The sequence below is a fragment of the Alligator mississippiensis genome, chromosome 7, assembly GCF_030867095.1.
Source record: "Alligator mississippiensis isolate rAllMis1 chromosome 7, rAllMis1, whole genome shotgun sequence".
Taxonomy (NCBI): domain Eukaryota; kingdom Metazoa; phylum Chordata; order Crocodylia; family Alligatoridae; genus Alligator; species Alligator mississippiensis.
In genome coordinates this window covers 82,955,720-82,977,330 of record NC_081830.1, presented here as the reverse complement: position 1 = coordinate 82,977,330, position 21,611 = coordinate 82,955,720, and the positions used below count along the sequence as shown (strand labels likewise).

The 21,611-nt window shown below is 46.1% G+C and overlaps 1 protein-coding gene and 1 long non-coding RNA gene across 2 annotated transcripts; one reads left to right on the top strand and one right to left on the bottom strand.

Moving 5' to 3' along the window:
- Window positions 1-1,478: 1,478 nt before the first annotated feature.
- Window positions 1,479-4,751, bottom strand: LOC109280849 (uncharacterized). The gene is made up of 2 exons (XR_002087294.2): window positions 3,988-4,751; window positions 1,479-1,765 (listed from the first exon to the last, which is right to left on the bottom strand). It is a non-coding gene; the product is annotated as an uncharacterized LOC109280849 (long non-coding RNA).
- Window positions 1,498-16,118, top strand: LOC106740441 (fetuin-B-like). The gene is made up of 8 exons (XM_019478243.2): window positions 1,498-1,583; window positions 1,665-1,886; window positions 3,915-4,025; window positions 5,493-5,580; window positions 7,226-7,392; window positions 8,472-8,588; window positions 12,815-12,895; window positions 15,484-16,118. The coding sequence occupies exons 2-8, from the start codon at window positions 1,689-1,691 to the stop codon at window positions 15,871-15,873; spliced, it is 1,152 nt and encodes a 383-aa protein (XP_019333788.2). The 5' UTR covers window positions 1,498-1,583; window positions 1,665-1,688; the 3' UTR covers window positions 15,874-16,118.
- Window positions 16,119-21,611: the final 5,493 nt, after the last annotated feature.

Here is a 21,611-nt window from a genome sequence, read left to right as displayed (position 1 = left end):
AGCCCTGATCCTGGGAGGTGGCGGTGTGGAGTGATGAGTGGTGGTACTCCGTCCCCGCCTGCCCACATGTACCCCCACCCCCTTTCCAAGTACCGCGGGGGTACGCATACCCCCAGTTGACAACCCCTGCTCTAGCCCATCAGCCAGAATATGTAAACTGTACATGGTATCACATGTCTCTTCATGCATGGTGCTTCGTTTCACCACGCCATCAATGGGAAGTTGTTCTATGTAAAAGTTAGTGGTGTGATATGGCTTAGGATCTGCCAATAAAAAGGTGTTCCAGGGAGAGTGTCTACCTCTTTCTTTTTAAGCACAATATCTATAATTTTCCATTCTGTCTCTCTCCTAAGCTCCCGCCCAACCTATTATATTTCTAACACATTAAAAGAGGCATTCCTACATTATTAGCCTTTGATAATAAAACAGGGGAGAACATTTTTGATGCCTATCTCTGTTCTGCCAATGATGACATTCCCAAAAGGTACCTCTTCACTTCTTCCACTGACACCAATAATAACTAAAAAATGCACCACACTATCCTCCTCCAAGTTCTTCTTTACAGCTCAGCCCTCCAGTGATGCCTGAAAAACAATCCACATTGGCTAGTTGACTAGTTTGTATATGGAAAGTCATAGATTTTCCATATAACAATGAAATGAGGAGGCCTACAAAATACTCCACATTGACTAGCTAGCTGGTGTTCCATGAACACCACTTACAAAGTCAAAGTGATCTCACAGATACCTTGTGCTCCCTCCATGTGTTTATTGTGTCAGTCATTAGGAGTTTGAAAGTTAAACTGGATTAAGATAGGGTAGGAACACCCTTATTCCAGAAACAAGGAATCCTTGTTCCTCTTTATCCTCATACACAGAAAAGCTCCGCATCCCCAAGAAGGGAGATATGGAGAGGATATTCTTGAGATAGGTGCAACAGATACTCTATCATAACTCCCCGTGTGGATACTCTTATCCCAGAATTACCATTTATTCTGGAGTTATTTTGGAATAGTCACTGCAGACCAGTTATTCTGGTCAGTTTTTTAGTGTAGCTAACACCTTAGAATATAAGATCTTTGGTGAAGGTACCATCTTTTCCTTATGAGCATAAGCTGATGCTAACATGGTAGATCATGATCAACAGACACAATCATATCATCTGGGACCTCAGGATGAACATAATTGCTAATGTAGGTCTAACTCACACCAAGGCATCAATGAGTCGAGAATGTTATTACCTTCCCTGGTATTTTAAGCATGTCATCAACATTGCTTTTAAAGGGCTTAGGGTCTTATCATAAAGGCAATTTCTAATCGATGCAGAGCTGTTGTGATACCCCAATCATCACTGTCATTATTATTATAACAAACCACAGTATGTTCTGCCCTCCCCCAGGCACAGTAAAAGAGATATGGTTTGTTTCTTTTTTCCTCGACTGAAATTTTGCTGCAACAAGACCGAACACAAAGGCTTAATCATTTACTCTCTGTTTATTTTTGATACTAAAGCAAAGTTAGCACAGGGTACTTTGCGATGCACGTGAAACAAACATCATTGGAGATCATTTCAGGATTTTATGGGTAATTATTTTTATTACTCTTATTATTGGGTTGCCTGCAACTGTCAAATCAAACACGACGTTTGGGTTTCTTTCTGTGTAGTGTTCCACGATACTTTTCAACATTATGAAGGTGATCCTGCTACTAGCATGCGTGTGGATGGTAGACGGCGGGACCCCATTACTTCCATTGCATCCAGTTCCCTGTAATGCAAGAATTGCTGAGAAAACAGCGCGCTTGGCTATTAGTTATATAAATGAAGATCGAACTGAGGGTTACAAACTCAGCTTAAACAGAATCAATAGAGTGTTTGGGAGCCACCAGGTTAGTAGTTGCTGTCAGGTGTAATATTAATGCTGATCTTGCCCAAGATTATTTTCTATTTAAGACATCTAAGACTGAGGTCAAACCCAGGAAACAGCTGACGTTTGTAAGAACATAAGTGCCATACTGAGTCAAACCAGTAGTCCATCTAGTCCAGTATCCTGTGTCCAGCCATGGCAATTTGTAGGCGCTTTAGAGAAAGAGTATATGAATGGGGCATACACGGGGCATGTCTTGAGTGATATATTCCCTGTTGTACTTTCCCTGGCATCATAATTATTGATTTAGGGATGCTCAGAGGATACATCCTGGATTGTTCTATTTAATAGCTGCCTCCAAGAATTTATGTCATCCCTGTTTGAATCTAGTCATAACTATCTATTTAAATCCCAGGCTGCCGGTGTCATTTTTCACTGCTCCCTGCTAAAGCAGAGTACAGTTAAGACCCTTAGGGCCTCTCATCCTGCAATTGGCTTTGAATATAGCAAGTTGGTCCCTAATGTCCTAATGAGAAGTAGAGAAAAGATTGAAAAACAAAGTACTCATTTTAAGACTAATTGTTTGGCAGTGTAATCCAAGTGGACCGATCGTGGCACTTACTGCATTAGAATGACAACGTTTACTCCAGTGTTATATATTGCCTAAGATTTTTTTCCGCCAATAATAATCATTTTATCAATGCATCCCTATACAAAGTGATGGGCTCTCTCTGCATGTAGTTATGAAGCTCACAGCTATATGAACATCAAGGGTTCTGCACACCCCTGGCTTTTAATCCAGGAGTGAAACGTTTTGTATTTTGATTTGGGCTATTCCTGCTCACGCTGAAGCCACTGGCAACACACCTTTGGATGCGGGTTGGAGGAGGTGTAAATCTGACTCTGACCATGAGCCTTCTGTGGACTGGTGCTAGTTATCTGGGGATAGTCAGAGCTCCCTCGCTACTTTGTAGGTGTTTGGTAAGATCATTTAGATGATAAAACTGCTAACTACTCTGTGTATGAAGTACTCATAGTATTGTTAGGCGACTTATGGCATCGTAACACCACTGAAAGGTAGGGCTGGAAGGGACCTCAGAAGGTCATCTAATCCATCCCCACGTACTGAGACAGGATGTGAGTAAGCATCTGTCTACTTCAGACACTTCCCTCTACCTTGATGGTTTGTATCACATACAAGAGGTCCCAAATGCTATTTCACTTTTATGGTGGCCATGCACGATCCACTTCTACCCTGCTTGATGTCCCAAAAGCATCAGCTTTTGTAACATGCTTTCATCTTAGCCTTAAAACTAGGCCACAAAAAGCAGCAAGGAGGAGGTCCCACCAACATTTTCCATTAATGTTTTTTCAGGGTTTGAAATGGAGAGGACTAGAATCATACTTAGGAGCTTTATAAGTGGTATCAGATTTAGGCCTCCCTGTTTAGGCTACATTATGCTGAGTATCTTATTATTTAGAGCAATGGTTCCCAACCTTGTTTATATTGTGGCCTGGCAAACTCACTCAAAAAATGTTGGCAGACCGGGTATAGAAACAATCTAATTTGCATATTTAAATTTAATTTTTAGGGTGGGGGGGGTTGTGAGGAACATCAGGAACATCGTCAATAAAGGAGGAGACAATAGCTAAAAATCTTCCGAGTTGGCTAACGTTAGCTAGCTAGCTGCCGAGGATACGAGGAGGAGACAAGCCAGATGTTAATAGCTACGACAGCCTCGCTGATCCCACGGTCCATTTTCAAACGCTAAAGTTGCAGTCATTGGCCAAGTGAGGACATTCTTGCCCAGACAATCAGCATGGCGTGCACGTGGCCTGGGCATTGAAATGTTGCTAGCAGTGGTTAAAGCTCATGGCATGATGGCCGCCAACCCTTCGTGGCCCGGTACCCGGCCACAGCCCGGTGGTTGGGAACCCCTGATTCAGAGGGCAGTCACACCCTACAGCACTGTCTAAAGACAGAGGGAAACATTATATAAATGTAAAACCATCTAACATCACGCTCACAACCTATTCCCTCCCTTTTCAGGGGGCTGCAGGAAAAGTTTACTACCTGGATCTGGATGTGCTGGAAACCAAATGTTACATTAGAAGTGCTTTACCTTGGGAGGATTGTGACATCCGTCCTTTTGTGGAAACAGTAAGATGCTTTCACGCAGGCTGCTTCGGGTTTTGCTTGAAGCCTGGGTTGTTTTGACAGAGCTATTCAGCTTAAGAAAGCCATATATGATGACAGGTCTGATAGCTGGCATTTCTGAAATGCAGCCGGGACACAGGAGGGGCAGGAAAGATAAAAAGAAAAATATTTCTCCTCCCTCTGTGCACAATAGCAAATGGTCCAGGCTTAGTCTTGTTGAAAGGAATGTGATGTCTCAGTCAGTGCGCTGTCTAATGAGCTACCAACATCAATCTGTCATCGGCGGCATTATTTGAAACGGCCCCTACTGACGCTAAGTATATTAACACGTTGACCCTCCTGGGCATTAGTGAGAGTTCAAATCCTGGCCAGATGATGCTGAGAAGGGCTGTGCTGTACTAAATCAAAGCTGGGAAGGAATAACAATCTGAGTGATCGCTAGCTTCTGTCTCTCCAAAGGCTGCAGAAATTTTGGCGCGTGGAATTTCTTCCTGGGTAAATGTTGTCTTCGATTAGGGAGTAGGAACATGGGAGATCTGAGTCTTTTTCCACAAAATGCCTACTGAATATAAATGATCATCATTAGCACTTCCAAGGGGTGGTGCTTCCCATCTCTAAAGCACGAGGAGCTCATCTGTTCTTCTTACGTGGCATTTCCACAAGCCTGCCTCCCCCTGAAGTATGTAGGACAATAGCAGGAGTCAGGAGATGGACACAAGCAATTGCACAGTCATCAGAGAAAACTGCCTTTTAATCAGCCACTTCAGCCTTGAAAGGCCTTGAAAATCTGTGGTGGATAATTAGTTACCTTGTAGTATAAAAGTAGCTTTAATAATCCTTTGCTTTCATACATTGTTGCGCTCATAACCTTGTTTTCTCTGCTAACATTTACCATATTCCAATTATAAGTAGACCTTTCTTTTGTCCAAAAGAACAACTAAATAGGCACTTAACTTATATGTGAGGTTGACCTATAATTGGGCCCCTGACTTGCAGCATTTTGGGGCATGCATAAAAATAGGAAGCCAGGAATTTTTTTCAGCGCAGGTTTTATTTTAATATTTTAGTGCATTTAACCCTTCAGGCCTTTTCTTGCTCATTTGATTCTCCTGTGGGATTCTGGGAGGACGAGAGCAGTTAAAGACTTCTTCATCTGTACTTATCATCTTACGTTCAGGGGAAAAGCTGGTTTTCCTAAAACTGAACCTGAAAATGTGAGGTCAACTTATGTGCAGGACCGACTTGTAATGCAAACAGTCAAGTATGCACCAAGAGAGATTTTCAGCTAAGAGGAAGGTGTCTAGCTAAATCTGCTAGGCTGCTTTGAAAATGTCACCAGTATCCCCATCTGCCTCATATAGTGCAAGGCTTCTTTTCGCACCATGAAATTAAATGTTTATGGGCTGGTTTGTCATGGAAGCAATGGAAAGTAACACCTACTATTATTACAACGAACTTGGTTTCTTTTAGAAGGTGTCTGGGACTTGCCGTGCTATAGTACACATCAAGCCTGATGTCTCCGCTATAACTTGTGGTTACAACTGCAGCTTAGCTCCAGGTAAAGTAGAAAGTGCTACTAATAAAAATACAGCTTCCAACACTTAAAAGGTCCCTGGCTAATCTGGGCACCTGGACTGGGCATATAGTGCTACCCATTTACCATCCAAGTAGATTCAGCAACAAAGGCACCATTTATACCGTGCTAACCCTGACAGGTGTGTTAGGTTGATTCAGCTGTTCCCATCCTCATTACGGAGAAAAGTTAGGGGTTGTGTTACTGGGTGTGTGTTGTGACGGCGGCTTGCTTTGCTTAGTGGCAATTCAATTTACCGTCCGCCTCATATAGCAGGCCTGCAGCTGTTTTAACCCGATTTGCCTGCTGTAAGCAGTCATGTCTGTACTTAATGCTAATATTAGGAGGTCATGTGTGAGCTGGGCCTCACCTCCCTTTGCGTCGCAGGTAAACAGGATGAGCTCTGTTTTACCAGGTTGCGGGGTGCCACTGAGAACTTAAGGGGTTCACTTGAGTCATTACAGCAGAGTCAGGAGCAAAGCCTAAATCTCTCAACCTTGAATCATAAGTGCAGACAGCAGGACCATTTTTACACCTCCCTGATGTCGGGTGAGATTTAGGACGAGTCCAGCCGAGGACCCCAGGCTCACAGGGAATGCTTGGAGGGATCTTCAGGAAGGAGCTCATCCCAGAGCAGGGGGTAGCTTTGGGGGAAAGCAAAGGAATAGTGATCTCTGTGGAGAAGGCAACACGGATATTTAACTCGGAAACCGGAAAATGACGTCACAAGGCATCTCTGACGGGGCGAGGAGGGGGGAAGCCATGGGAAGAGAGTCAAGAGCCAACGTGAATGGACCTGAGCAGTTATTTTGGCCTTGAAGACAAGGGCAGGAAGCTCAAACTTGATGCTCTTGAGCCGTTCAAAGAAAGGATCGTTAGGTCACAGCAGTGGACTCGGGAGATGAGATCAGTGGCTCTGCTAGGTGGGGTCTTGAGGAAGTTGCTGCAGGCGTTAGAAAGGAAATGTCATCAGTCAAAATGAGAGACGACGAGGGATTTGGATAAAAGAGTTTTCACTTTAGTGGCAGAGAGAAAATGAAGGGGCTGGGACATTTTGCAGGAAGGAGAGCAGAACTTGGACACAGCTGGGGATGAGAGAAGCATCCAAGATGCCCCCTCGCCTGGCCCTGGTTACAGGCCTGGGGTGCAAGGAGGGGGTGACACTGCCAACAGTAACAACGCCCAGGACGGAGGAGTGGGAGGGGTGCTAAGCTGTACAAGATGTACAAGACGTGTAAGAGGAGATTTGGGGGGAACAAGCTAGGTTGCCCGAGACCTAGTGAGTTAGCCTCAGAGACGTGGCTCCGGTTAGTTATTCACTCTCATCTTATTCGTAAAGCAGCGAGGACAAAAGCGGTGGCCACTCTCGCCAGTTCCATATACTTATTCATCATCCATATGATCTGTATTATAGACCGGTTATTTATGGTCCATCCCTGATAGACACGAACTTCATTTGCATGGTCAGGGTACAAAGCGTGAACAAAGATGCAGCTCAGGCTTATAAGTCATTACGAGATTTAACAAATTCACAAATATAATAAATGACATGTCTCTCTATACAGATGTGACACTGCCTGAGTGCCTAATCAGCCAATGCTGCTAACATTTGTATCTCCTTTTCCTTTAGATGCTAAGGAGAATATCACCAGTATCTGTCCGGAGTGCCTCACATTTATCACTCCAGACAGCCGGGAATCAATGAAGGCTGTGAATCTGACTCTTAACAAATTCAACAAAGAAAGCGATGAGTCCCGCTACTTTGCTGCAGCAAAAGTCATCAGAGCCCTAAGTTCGGTATGTGAATCTCTACCTTCTTAAGGAAACAGTCAACATGTTTTTTAATAAAGGTTATAATGAGAAAAGATCCAATTCTCTTACCCCAACACACCCAAAATATCTCCTGAACAAAGAAAACAAAAGTGCCCCTGCTTGAAATGACAGCTAAAATATTTTCTCTTTTTTCTCTGGTTTTGCCACTTCGTTCTCTGTTTTCATTCCTGTTTTTTCAGCTGCGTGACTGAAGTGTGGCAGTGAGCAAGCATGGGTGTGCGAGCAAGCAGGGGGACCTGACTGGCACACGCTCCCATCAGAAAACAACTCTGTCCTTCCCACCTTGAAAACCAATGCCCACTTGTCAAAATTGGGGGAGGCTGTCTGGAGTGGCTCACCACATCCTCTCAGCAGTGTCTCAAGCCGAAGTAGCATCTAGGCCAACCAGCGTTGGAAAAAACAACCTTCATTTTCAGCACCCCTATGGTGACCTCCATCAGTGCTCTCACCCTGGGTCACAGCAGCACAGGCCTGGCTACCGTTGCTGCAAATCTGCATATGCAAATGGAGAAGTCATTTCCCCAATGCAATGTCCTGTTATGTCTAAACAGCAACTGCATGTTCTCACAGGCCACCCCAATCTTTTAATGAACTACGGGTGCGTCTACACGGCGCAGTGAAGCCCCATACCGGAGCTAGTTCAGGTAGTAAAGCGCTATGGCTGTGTCAGAGCTGCATCCCATATGGGCTGCTGTACCTGCTGTGTCTGTGCTGCGTCGGGCTACCCGATAGACCCAGTCCAGCTTCACCATGCAAGCTCACTGCTCCTTCCGCTGACCTCAGCAGGAAAGATCCCTGCTTACACCAAAGAACTTGGTTTTGGGAGATGTCCCACCACGAGCGTGTCATTTCAGCAGAAGTGGACGTCAGGTTTTTAAGACTTGGCTAGACGAAGCTGTAGCTGAGATGATCTAGTTGGGGCTGGTCCTGCTTTGAGCAGGGTCTGGACTAGATGTGACCTCCCGAGGCCCCTTCCAACCTTACTTTTCTATGATTCAGTGAAGGATGGCAGGTTGTCCTGATGCTGCTTTGGTACGTTTCAGACTTTGACTCAGCCCGGCCAGGATTATCACGTAGAATTCACCATCGAAGAGACTGACTGCATCAAAGGCCGTGACGGCATTGGGAGAAGCTGCACATTTAAGTCTCCTGAAACAGCTGTGAGTAGAAGCAACTCATGTTGTGTGTTTCAAGCACTCTGGCCATTAGTCTTCTACTTTTAAATGGAGAGATAGGCCAGTGGCTACTCATGTAATGCCAACACGGTCTACGTGGCTCAGGATGGCTGGTGCTTCATATGCTTTCTATATTTTAATTCTAGGTGTTTCCATTTCAGGAGCTCCCAACCAGTTGGGAATTAACTGCTGCCCCATTTTGTTCCTTCCCCATGCTCAGTGATTGTGTGACTTTTCTGTGCGTGGGTGGTTTCCAACACCTCACTGGACTCTCGTTACATGTCATTGTGTCCTGATGTATCAGTCCGATTTTAATAGAAACAGCATTGCTATTCCCAGCACATGTGCAAACTGTAAATTGTCTTAAAATTCCTTATGCTGGTGTGTCATTCACTGGGGTGAGACGAGGGTGGTTTGATCAGGCGAGCATTTCTTTGGTTACTTGTTATATGGGTTCACTTACTGCAATGCAATCTGTTTCTCTGGATTCTCACCCCGCTCTGCATCCTTATGGAGACATATTGCCTATTACAGATTTAGATTCTGGGATAGCAAGTAATTATCAGTCCGGGCAACCAAGACAGCTGGAAATTCAAGCTGCAGGCTTCAGTGGTAAGCTTAAGGACGAGCTGCAACCACAACAGGCATCTGCTTCCTGAGCCGCCACCCATTCTTTCTTTGATGGAGCTCTCCTGCAACCTTCAACTTAAATGAGTAAGAGATTAAGAGACCCATGAAATATCTGCAGGGCTGATGCAAACATTTCCCAGTATGGTAACAGTTTCATGGCAACGTATATAACTCTGACCTCAAAGCAAGGCTGAAAAGGTAGCAGACTTTGGAAACTGCAGTGATATTAATGCTGAGGGGGAAAAAAAGACAAGCTAACGTGGCAGGGCTGAACCAGTTGTGGCAAGAATCAAAAGAGGGCTGGGAACCCCCAACTCGGAAAATCTGCTGTTGGTCCTAGCTGCCAAACCAAAATGTGTGTCAGAGGAAATGAAGAAAAGACAAATCAATCCCAAACCCCTCATCTCAACACAAAAACCTCAGAGAATTTTCCCATTGGGAAGAAAGGGGAGAGAACGGGATTGCTCATGACAAAGGCTGGCTGTGCCACTTGCTGCACTTCTGGACAGGACGCAGACACTTCAGCCATGGGAACGGTTTCAGGTGCAAGAACAGAAGGGGAACAGAGCGATTCTGCAAAGTGAAGATGGTGAAAAGTCAGACTTTCCATTGCACGGAAAAGTCTGAAATTCTGCAAACCCTCATTCCGCTTTGGAACGAGATGTAGAAGTCCGCACATTCCCTTTGGATGGGAAAAGAAATGTTTTTAAATAAGCAAAATGGTCCCTGGGAGCTAAGCTGTCGGGCTCCCCCCACTTGCTATGGTTCCTAGGGGGCTCCAGGCTCCCCATCAGCCTTCAGCGGGAGCTCCCAAATCGATGGCATCAATATCTGTAGCAGAGCTCACAACCCGGGGTTTGCAGGGCTTTCAGACTCCATTCGGTTGAATCAAGGCTCACAGGATTGCAGACTCTGGAGTCCTGAGCAAACTGATGGGAAACCAGATTAGTTCCACTGGGTATTTATCAAAGTGGAGATATTTAAAAAAATATTTTTAATGAATCGGCATTTTCAGACAAGAACACATTTCAAAAGAAGGTTTCCATCCACTCGATTACAGACCTTCCCTGTGAGCAAGGACAAGCAGCAGAACGGTCCCTGAACAGAAGAGCCTTTAATAAAACATTCGTGGGCTTTCAAAGCCATCCCTAAAAAGGTGTTGATGGAAACTTCAAATAAAAAAAGACAGCTGTTCTGTGAGGCGGCTTTTTGTTTTTTAGGGGATTTTTTTGTTGGTTTTCTCTTTGCTTTGTGCCTATTTATTACTCTCATAGGAGGATTCCTTTAAAAACTTAAAAGAGTTTTTAACAAACTCATGTACAGCTTTCAAAATGAATCATTGGATGGTTATAAATAAGATTTGCTGAGATTTCTGTGATTTTCCCCCCCCTGTTTTCATCTGCTCTGCTATGTAGCTACTAGCTAGTGTCTCAATGGTGAGGATTTTTTGTGATATCTTTTACTGGACCAACTGCCTAGCTGGGAGAGCTGTTGCACAAACTTCCAGGCCTCAAGTGTCCTTCCTCAGGTCTTAAAATGTCGGAAAACATTTTCAGGCCAGAAGGAATGGGGTACAAAATACTTTCAATGCTTAAAGAAGCAAACCTGTACATCTGCATTTCTGAATAGGAGACATTAAATATTAACACATTTATTTTAAGTTTTGTAGATAAACATTGAAGATTAAAGATCAGATCCAAAATCCAATTAAAGTCAAAGGAAAGGCTTCTCTTAATTTCAGTTGGCTTAAAACCATGCCATACTTCTTGTTATAATATTATTATGCACTTTTATTACCTTCTTCCCTCTAAAGATCTCAATGAGCTTTGCAAAAATCACTGAATTGCCTTCATGCCCCCCCTGGGAACTAGATCATTATTGTCATACCTGTTTTACAGACAGGTAAAAAGGGGCAGAGGGATCCAGGTCAAGGAAAGCAGTGGATCAAGCTGGGTATCCAAAATCCTAGCTCTCCTCCCCCTCCCATATCAATGGCTGCTTTGGGATATTCAGCTGCATGTGACTTCCCTAAAGTAACCCAACTAATTTGGCAGGGAATGATATCCAGAGCTGCCAGCTCCAAGTCCTATGCCCAAAGGACAAGAGCAACCTTCCTTCCCTTAAGGGCTCTTTTGTTTAAAAACACACAAAAATGAAATATGTTAAAAATAATATTAGTATAGTTTTCTACTTCTGCTGTTCAGTGGTTCTCAGCCAAGGTGCCAGGGCACCCTGGGGTGCCAACACTTCATTTACAGGGTGCTGTGAGGTATGAGGAGGTAAGTGAGGTGTGAAGAGGTAAGCAAGCAGATAAGCTAAGTAGAGAAATGCAGGCTCAAACTTGTCCCTGCCTAAAGGATCCCCTACCCCAGCTTCCTAGCCCTCTGCCAGGGGGTAAACACTGTGGCCAAGAAGTCTAATAGCATCCTGGGCTGCATTGGTAGGAGCGTTGCCAGCAGATTGAGGGAAGTGATTCTTCCCCTCTATTCAGCACTGGGGAGGCCACATCTGGAGTCCTGTGTCCAGTTGTGCCCCCCCCCCACTATAGAAAGGATGTGCACAAGTTGGAGAGAGTCCAGAGGAGGGCAACAAAAATGGTTCGGGGGCTGGGGGACATGGCTAACGAGGGGAGGCTGAGGGAACTGGGCTGATTTAGTCTGCAGAAGAGAAGACTGAGGGGGGATTTGATAGCAGCATTTAACTCCCCGCAGGGGGGTTGCAAAGAGGATGGAGCTGGACTGGTCTCAGTGGGGGCAGATGACAGAACAAGGAGCAATGGGCTCATGTTGCAGCAGGGGAAGTTTAGGTTGGATATTAGGAAAAACTTTCTTATTAGGAGGGTGGTGAACATTGCGATGGATTACCTAGAGAGGATCTCTATTCTTGGACCTTTTAAAGGCCCGGCCTGACAAAGCCCTGGCTAGAATGATCTAGTTGGGGCTGGTCCTGCTTTGAGAAGAGGGTTGAACTAGATGTGACCCCCTGAGGTCCCTTCCAGCCCTAATTTTTCTATAATTCTGTAATTCTATATTTAAATTAGCTGTTGAACCTGAGTGCCACTCAATTCACAAAAGTTATGGAGAGGTGCCTTGAGTCCAATGTGGGGTGCCTAAGAGGTACCAAAAGGTCCAAAGAGGTTGAAAACCACTGCTATAGTTCTGTAGTAAGGCTGTAGCTCTTTAGTGCTCATTGGATGTATACTACTTACTTACACATACAGCAAAATGGTATACATTTCAGATTTCCACTGTTTTGTAACTATCTAGCTGCTTCTGATATAGACCCCGGGCAGAAAAGACGCTGCACTGAAGTCAATGGATCCACGATCTCCAGCTGAGGCGCTGACCCTGTTTCCTAGGTGTCAAGAAAATTTGCCAAGCCTTCAGTCAGAAGGACTGGACTTGCCAATGCTTCTTTTTTTAATTAACTTGTTAGGGCCTAGGTGTGTTCTCATGCAATGCTGTAAGGGCTGGGAAATGTTATGTAGGGAAGCAGTTGCTGTTAGCAAAGGCTGCTTTGCTTTTGATGGGAGGCCCCTCCTGCTAGGTGACATTTCACGCGTGTACATTTTTCCCTCCTAGCGGACAGGTTTCTGCGTTGGTGATGTCTATATAAAGGACGGCGCTGATGTTGAGGCCTCTTGCGAACTCTATGATCCAAAGGTAAGCTACTTAATCAAGTGTAAAGCTAGGGGAGATTTAATTTTGCAGTGCGGTACAGTGCCTGTCTGATTGCTCTGAAATGATGATGTAAGGCAGAAAAGTGGACCAGTTCTCTCCATGTTACCAAGACAAGACGACCTTTTAGGCATTTGAAGTGAGGCCCTCAGAGATCCTCACCCTTGATTAGGTTAGACCCAAGACTTTAAGAGCATTGATTTCTTTCATTTATTATTTTTTTAATTTGCAAGAAAGTCTTGCTTAGGAAAGGTGCCAAATTGGCAGCCCTCCCGATGGAATTCTTCCCTTGACCCCCTTCCCAGATCAGGTTCATCAGGCCAGCATTAGCACAAGCTTTTCACGCATCACTGGTTGTTATATGCATCCAACCAAAAAAACACCTTTCTATTTTGGCCTATATGAATTATTAAAAGCTAAGAGTCAGGAGAGCCTGAGCAGTTGAACACAGAATCAATACTATATTTCATATCACAGGAGCTGCACCCCCGCTTACTCCCTGGCTTATTTTATTCTTATTGTTCTGAAGTTCCATCAAGTCTCTCACGCAACATAATTTAATCTGGGGTCCAAACCAACACGACTGGAGTGCAAGGGAGCTTGGCTAGTGACTTCAGTGGGACTGGGACATAGCCCTTTGTCTGTGGGCTTAATAGAGCTCAGCTCATTCTCTTGCTCTGCAATGACTACTTGGGCGGTTGTCCACATTGCACTTTTCCTGTGTCCACTTTTCCTGTGACCACCGCTAAGGGCCTAGTTTCTACTGGGCATTGAGGAGCCAGATGAGATCTTCCTTGGACTGAGCTTCTCAGTGGCCGCGTCTACACAAGCCGTTTATTCCCCAGTAGCTCGTTACTACCGCGCGGTAGTGTCACCAGACATGAACCGGGATGTGATGCTACTGCACAGCAGTAACGAGCTACTGTGCAGTAAGCATCACTAGGCAACCATGTCAGGACGGGGTTATTTAGTTATTTAGTCATTTAGTACTTGGTTATGCAAATACTAAATGACTGTGCAGCAACAACTGCACATTGGGCATGCCCAGTGAGTGAGAAATTATCTCAGCTTTTAGTGGCCTCTGAACTAAGACTGCTGACTTTGGTCTTGAGATTTCAATAGAAACACCACCTCCCCACAAACCTCCCCACCCCTACAGAAAGCACCAGCTGCGAATGCGGTGCCCTGAAATGCTGCCCTGTGTTAACCACGTGGCTACCTTTCTGAGTGCTGCTCCTCTGCTCCCCCAGCCCAGAAAGTTCACACGGCTCCTGAAGCGAGGTAGGCCCAGGTCACTCAACAGCAAGCCCTCCAAGGCATGGAGGAGCAGTACCAGGGAGCGCCAATGCTGCCCTTGCCCTCCTGCTTGCTCAGTGGGGTGATGAATGTGATTAGGGAAGGAGCACGAGTGGAAGAGGGTAATACATCTTGAGCGGTTTTAACCGGTGTCCATTAAAAATGGATTCTGGGGTGGAAAATGGACTCTGCACCTGAATGAACTAATCTCTGTAGTTTGCTCAAAGATACCCAAATTGTAACTGCAAAAGTTTTAGAAATCCTTTAATATGCCACGAGTCTGATATGGAACAGAGGTGACTGGAGCAATTCAGCGTGGCCTGAAGAAAATGTATAACCAATGGGCCAGGTACTCAGCTGGTGTAATTAGGCAGGTTGCACCAAAGTCCCTACCCCAGGTTACCCCCTGAGGATCTAGCCTGGTGACTCAAATCTAAGGACAAACAAATGCAAGTAAGCTAAACAGCGGGTTGCTCTGAGATAATTGTCTACTTGCCTTGCTTTTACCTCTTGGTAAGTGAAAACTAAACTGCAGCAATTTAACACAATTTCGCTGCGGGCTAAACTGCCCCCGGTTAGATTTCCCTTATTCTTATTCCATTATTCACCAAGAGCGGACACATAGACATTTCCTACAGTGCTGCTGATGAATGATACATCCCCACTCCCTTTTAACTCGCTATTAATTTGTTCACTTCTCTATATCTTAACTCAGCCAAACAGGAAATAGTGGAAGGAACCACTGGTTGTACAGACTAGAAATTCATAGAATCAAACAATCATAGAAAATTAGGGCTGGAAAGGACCTCAGGAGATCATCTAATCCAGTGGTTCTCAACTTTTTTTTGTACCAGGACCCATTTGTAAACATCAATGGCCAGTCCCAACCCAGTGCCCCTCACTCCCAACCCGCTGCCCCCTGCCCCAGGCCCCAGCCCCACAGTGTGTGGGGCAGGGGGTAGATGTGTGGGGCATTGGGTGGGTGTGTGGGGCACGTGGGGCTTCAAGCCACCCCTTGCAGGCTGAAACTCTGCCAGCCTGCAAGGGAAGACCTACGGTTTCCCATGCTTTTCTCCTTTAAAGGAGAATCTATTTTTTAATTTTGTTTGCAACCCGTTCATATATTCTTGCAACCCACTTGGGTTGAGAAACGCTGATCTAGTTCAACCCCTTGGTCAAAGCAGGACCGTCCCCAACTAGATCATCCCAGCCAAACTATTTTTTTTTGAGCTGCAGTTTAAAAATTAAATAAGCTGTACTTTGCATATATCTGCTAGGGTCCAAATGATGCTCCCCAGGGTAATGCCAGTGGTGGCTCTTTGGATGCCACACCAGATCCTACATGTGCTCCTGGCAGCCCAGAGCAGACCACACAAACTCAGAAGCCAACTGGTGATCACCGACTGAATGTCAAGCCACATCGTCGCCCAGTGTTTGGGCGAAGGGAATCATCCTCAGAATCGGAGTCCTCCGAGGAGAGAAGAATAACCTTTGTTCACACAAGAGTTTCCAGAAAACATCCTCAGCACACCAGCCCTGCTCTCCAGCCTTCGCCGCATTCAACAAGCAACTCCAAGGTACCATCCGCAGCCTTTTTAGAGTCCTTTCCTGAGCTCCCGCCTCATCAGCCAACCTGTCCAGGTAGAGCCATTCACATCACCTTATAGGAAATGGCAACACTAACAGATGCCCCAGTACAAGTCTAATTGAGCCCACCTTTAACAGTGTATAAATAAACTGTGCTGATTTATGTGTCTGTATATTTGAGTGCTGGCTTGACACTGGAGTCCTCTCCATCTGCACACAGCAGGGACAGCTGTTCCCAGTGGCCCTAGCTCCAGGTATATCACAACTGCCAAACGTGTTGACATGGGCCTTTTCCATTCATCTTGCAGCATTTATTAGACCCATCTATCACCGGGTTTGTGAATGTGCATGCTGCAGCCCTTCCAGTCTGCTGCAAGTTCTCTTTGTAAATGGCAATAAACTGGTTAATTCCTTGAATCGCATGAAATCAGTGTATGGCACTCAGCAAACCGAACAGGGCTCTGCCATCTCTAGAGTGCTTGCGCAGCATTTCAAGTCCCTCTTGATAATATTTAATACTGTTGACAGCTAATCAACCATCCATCTTCCTGGGGCTGCATTTCTGGGTCTGTGCTTCCTTTCATGACCTGGAAAAGCTGAGTAGCCATTGGATACCCTGCCAGAGCGTACTGGTGGGCACGGCTCTGTGAGAAAGCCCAGAAGACTTTCTCCAAGTTGTGCAGCTCCACTTCTCTGTGCTCATAGGCAGCTGTCACTTCCCTGGTTTATACCAGGTTCTAGAGAGGCAACACGGTCTGGTGTCTGGAGACGTGACAGAGAGCCAGGAGTTCTTCTGAATTTTAATCCTGGTTCAACCCTTTGTGGCTCTGGGAGAGATTTTTCCTTTCTCACGTAGATTCACAGCCAGGGCTGATGCAAGGATTTCTCCTGCCCTAGGCAAACAAGATTTTGCTGCCCTCTCTTCTGTTCCAGGAAGAGCTGACATCAGGCAGCCCCTTAAATAGCAGCTGCAGCTGGCTCTGCCCCAGCGTTTCCTGAGATGGGAGATTGCTGGAGCTTGGAGCCGGCAACTGGAGCCCCCACACCTACATCTGACAGCAGATTATTGGGGAGGAGGATGCCAGGGATAGCAGCCACGAAGTCAGAGCTGCAGGCAGCTGCTGTGGGCAGGGGCAACGTGCAGAGACCCCTGGGTTCTCCCCGGCTCGGTTCTCCCCGCCTAGAAGTGGGACGTGCAGGGACAACTGCTGCCACATACCTGGTGCCTCAGGATGTCGGGCATGGCCCTGCACTGCCATGCCCAACCCGCCATAGCCCTGACTGCAGCAGCACCACCCCGGGAGCCTGCGTGGAGTCTCCCATGCACTGGCAGTGGGGCAGCACCATACCCCATTCCCCAGCCCCATGGAGCCATAGCAATAGGGCCAGGCCAAGGACCATCTTCCAGGCTCGTGCAGAGGTTCCTGTTCCTCTTCACGCTGTCCCTGCCCAGCACCCAACTGCACTACAGCCTGCTCTGCTGCTGTGGCAGTGTCATGTAAGCCCGGCCCCCGCTGAACCCACGCACTGCCTGCCCTCCCAGAGCGCCAGCACCGAGAACACGTTTTTTGCCACCCCTAGAATTTGCTGCTCTAGGCAGCTGCTTGTGCTGCCTGCATGGTTATGCCAGCCCTGTTCTCAGCTGATGTAACTCAGCAAAAGCTCCTTTTTTGACTTCAGTGCAGCTAAACCAGTATACACCCCCTGAAGATCTCACCTTTGCTTCCTCCTCTATCACACGGAGAGGGCAATACTTTTCTGTCTAACAGGTGCTGTGAGAATCCATCCAGTCATTTGTGGGTTAGCCCAGGATGGGCACCTACATGTATGTTTTACAAGCTGAAGCAATAAATGCATTTGCTATTATACGTATATAACTATTTATGTGATACTGGGAGTGTCTACACGAGAAGCTTAATGCACTGGATTGATTGACCGCGCATTACAGCGTCACAGCAAAAACAGTGCTATTAGGCTAATGTGCAGTAGCATTAGTCTACTGCGCATTAACTGTCACCAAAAAAGCGTGTGATTGCGCTAATGCACAGCAGGGCAGCCTACTGTGCATTTATTTAGTACTTCCTTTTGCAAGTACTAACTTTAATGCACGGTAGGCACTGCATATTAATGAACGTGTAGATGTGCCCACTGTCTCCTGAGACAGCAGGGGACTAGACGCAACGAGCAGCAAAGTGCTTTATATGTTCCTGGAGCATTATGAGTACTTCCCAGCCTCCCTAAAATTGAGGGAAATGCCTTTCTACCTGTTGCATAGAGGGGGACCTGAGGCATGAAGAGACTAAGGGAGCGTCTACACTACAAGCATTCCTGTGACTGCAGAGATGCCTGAGCTAGCCTGGGCATAGATAGAAGTCAAGTCATAGCAGTATAGAGCTTGGCATAGGCTAATTTACCTGCTTTTCAGTCAGGTTTTGCAGCCTGCAGTGAACTCCATGATGACACAGCCAGATTGTTACCAGTACCCAATCTAGCTGATTCTTGGAAATTGGAGAGCTAAAATACACACAAAACACATCAGTAGAAAACTCTCCACACAGAAACTGCCTGGCTAAACAACCCTAAATGCCCCTCTCCCCACTTCTGCAAACATTAGCCTCTGTCTACAAATTTCCCATCTATGCAGCCTCTCACAAATACCTACTCAAATACATGGGTTTTATAGTTTGCAGTGAAGGGGCGCTTGTACACATGATAGGTGTTTAAATTGAATTGGTGGGTTTTTAATTGCAATGAGTAAAATCCCACCATTTCACTTTAGGGGCTTCCATCACTGTTACAGTGAGGGACCTGATCCCCTTTTCTTTATTTTTTTCAGAGCCTGCCCACGTCTCCTGCAGCCAGGTTCCAAGCTGCTGGTGGGCCCAGTGGCCCTTGATCTGCAGGGGCCCCTGGTCCTTCCTTCTCCGGCAGCAGTGCCCCCTGGGGCTGCCTGGGTGGGCTACTAACGGGCTAGATGCTGCCCCAGCTCGGGTTTGGGGAAGAGTTGGATTGGGCTGGGTGCTGCCTCTGAGCTGGGGCAGCACCTGCTGGCTAGCTGCCCACCCAGGCGGCTCCAGGAGGCCCTGCCCCACCGGGGCCTCCCATAGCTCAGGGCCCACCAGCAGCTCGTCCAGGTGGGCAGCTAGCTGGCAGGTGCTGCTCCAGCTCAGAGGCAGCACAATACTCTCAGGCCTGATAGCATCAGAACAGGCCACCACTGTGGTATAAACAAGCCCGGAAGGTTTTACTGGCCCAAATCAGCACCTAAAAGTTAACCTTCAAAGGACTGACTAGGGCTGATGCTCTGTACAGTGCCACAGACGTGCTGTGACCCTTCTGCAAATATTTTCTCATTTGCCTGCATAAATATGTTTGCACTCTGTCTCGAAGTTCACTGCATTCTGCTCAGTACGTTGCTGCATGGATGGAGCAATGGGCATTGCAAAATATAGGATGAGTTGCATTCTGCATGTTAAGGAGGGAACTGTTTAAGTGCCACCACCATACACCAAGGACTGTGAGGGTCTGCAGTGATGGTAAGTTGGAAGGCCCGTTATGTTCAAACCAGCCTCCGTAGCATAGTCATTATCCCATCTAAAGTAGGACCTATGTCACCAGCATCTCCATTTGCTCTCCTCACACTCACACAGGTGAACAAGGAAGAACCACTTTTTATAGATGGTCCTGACGTGTGGTTATGAGGAGATTGGGTCCACCCTTGGAAGTGGTTTGGAGACTTATCCATACCATGCTGGATCAATCTCCACATACCAGGGCATGAAGGTGTAAGTGCTGTGAATGCGTCTAGTGAGCATGGATAATGCGCAGCCAGTCCAGATATCTCCAGGGACCCAAAGGATGTCCTTGGACTCCGAGCCTGCACTGATGTCCATACCGTTGCCTCTTCCCTGCTGATGTCACCCCAACTAGCTAGATTACAGCTAGCACAGGCTCGATACCCACACTGCAATCACGCTTCCATTTGGTGGTTTAGGCACACCACAGATACAGATGCTAACATCTACTTTTTGATGGTGGGCAGGCAGTGGGATTGTTACTGCATTCACTCTGGTGACCCTCCTGTTCTGGGCCTAACTGTCTTTACATTTCTCCAGTGCTCTTCAAACTGGACTTTGCTGTGTCTCTAGTGACCCGTGTGCCACACTGGTGAGGGCTGGGTATAAGGGCAGGAAGCTGGTTAAGCCTAATTTTTAACCTACTGGAATGAGCAGTGTTTGAAAGTTCATCTTCAATGTTATTGGCTTTGTGTCCTCATTCCTCCTGTTGGGAAAGACCTGGCATAGTCATCACAGGTGTGGGCCCTTTAACTGATTCTGGAGCTAGGTAACAGACCTGAAAGACTAGGGGAGGGTCAGACTGCTTAAGTGGGCTGGTGTGACCTAAGAAAGCAGGGAGCTACATTTACCTTTCAAAGCAGAACCTGTAAGAGGCAAAAGACTGCAACACCTGAGAACAGAGAGACACTGAACGCGTTCAGTCATGAGAGGTATGCGATACATGACAGACGTGAAAAGCATGCCGTCTATGGTCAAAACACCCAAGCGGCAGGAGGGGGTGCAGATTCGCCTATAAAAACCCAGGCAAAGATGAGGCCCATGGGATCTCCTCCTCATCACTTAAGAAGACCTGCAGATGCTGCAGAAAGACTTTCTGAATACCTGCCTACAAGGAGACACTCTGCCCTCAGGATTTTGTAAGATCTATGCAAGGTTTTCTGTTGTCTTTTTGGCTTATTATGTTGCATTTTAAGTTAGGCTAAGTTGTGTGCTGTCACTGTGTCTTACTGGGCTGTGTCTTAGCTTAGGTGGAATTTTTCTCCTGTTCTTTGTTTTATGCTTGAAATTGCAAATTGCTGTGCTCAATAAATGTTCTCTTCATAGAACGGACTATTCCTATTCAAGCATTTATGAATTCAGTGCCACTACCTAAAGTATAATATTAAGTCTGGTAACACTCCTTCTTAAGAGACAATAAAAAAGAAAAGGATAAGAAAGGGGAAGACAACATTTAAATTAAAAAAAAACAAATGAAAAAACAAAGCGTAAATTAAATGGCAGAGACTAAAAAATGAAGTGGGAAGGAAAATGGAAGCCTAGTATGGCAGACAGGGCACCCGATCTGTGGCAGATGGGGCACCCGATCTGTGACAGGCTAGGTTTCTGAGATGAGCTGTAGCTCAGGTACCCTACTCACAAAAAGAAGCAGTGTGGTCTAAAGGGACTTGGACGACCTCTGTTTTATTTCTGGCTCTGCCAAGAGCCTACCAAGATGATCTTACGTAAATTGTACCCCTACTTGTTTCCTCCCCTAACAATACAATATACTGCCCTCCTTTTTACAGCATTTTGAGATATACAGAGAAGAGCTAGACAGTTATTATCAAGATGTTCCCTAAACCTAGAACTCTACTTCGCTGCCTCTTGTCTCAGTTAGGCATATACCAGTGAACTGAGAGGGCCTTTCAAAACTCAATCTGAAGCAAAGCAGAAAACCAGACTTCATCTGGTATAAATTGTCCATTGAAACCAGTAGAGCTGCATCAGTTGAGGGTCTGGTCTAGAAGAAAGATTCAGGAAATTAGGAAAATTGGCAGAATTGTCTTTGTAAGAGGATGTCTCGATGACGTTTTGCCTTCCTGCTCAATCACCACCAGTCTCCTCTTCTCTTTCCTGCCACACCTTGATGTTGTAATAATAAGAAAGGAGGGAAGTAAGATGTTACCAATAATCAGCAATATTGCTCTAGGTCAGTGATACTCTTCACAGGGCCCCTCTGTCTCCCACATCCTGTCCCTTTC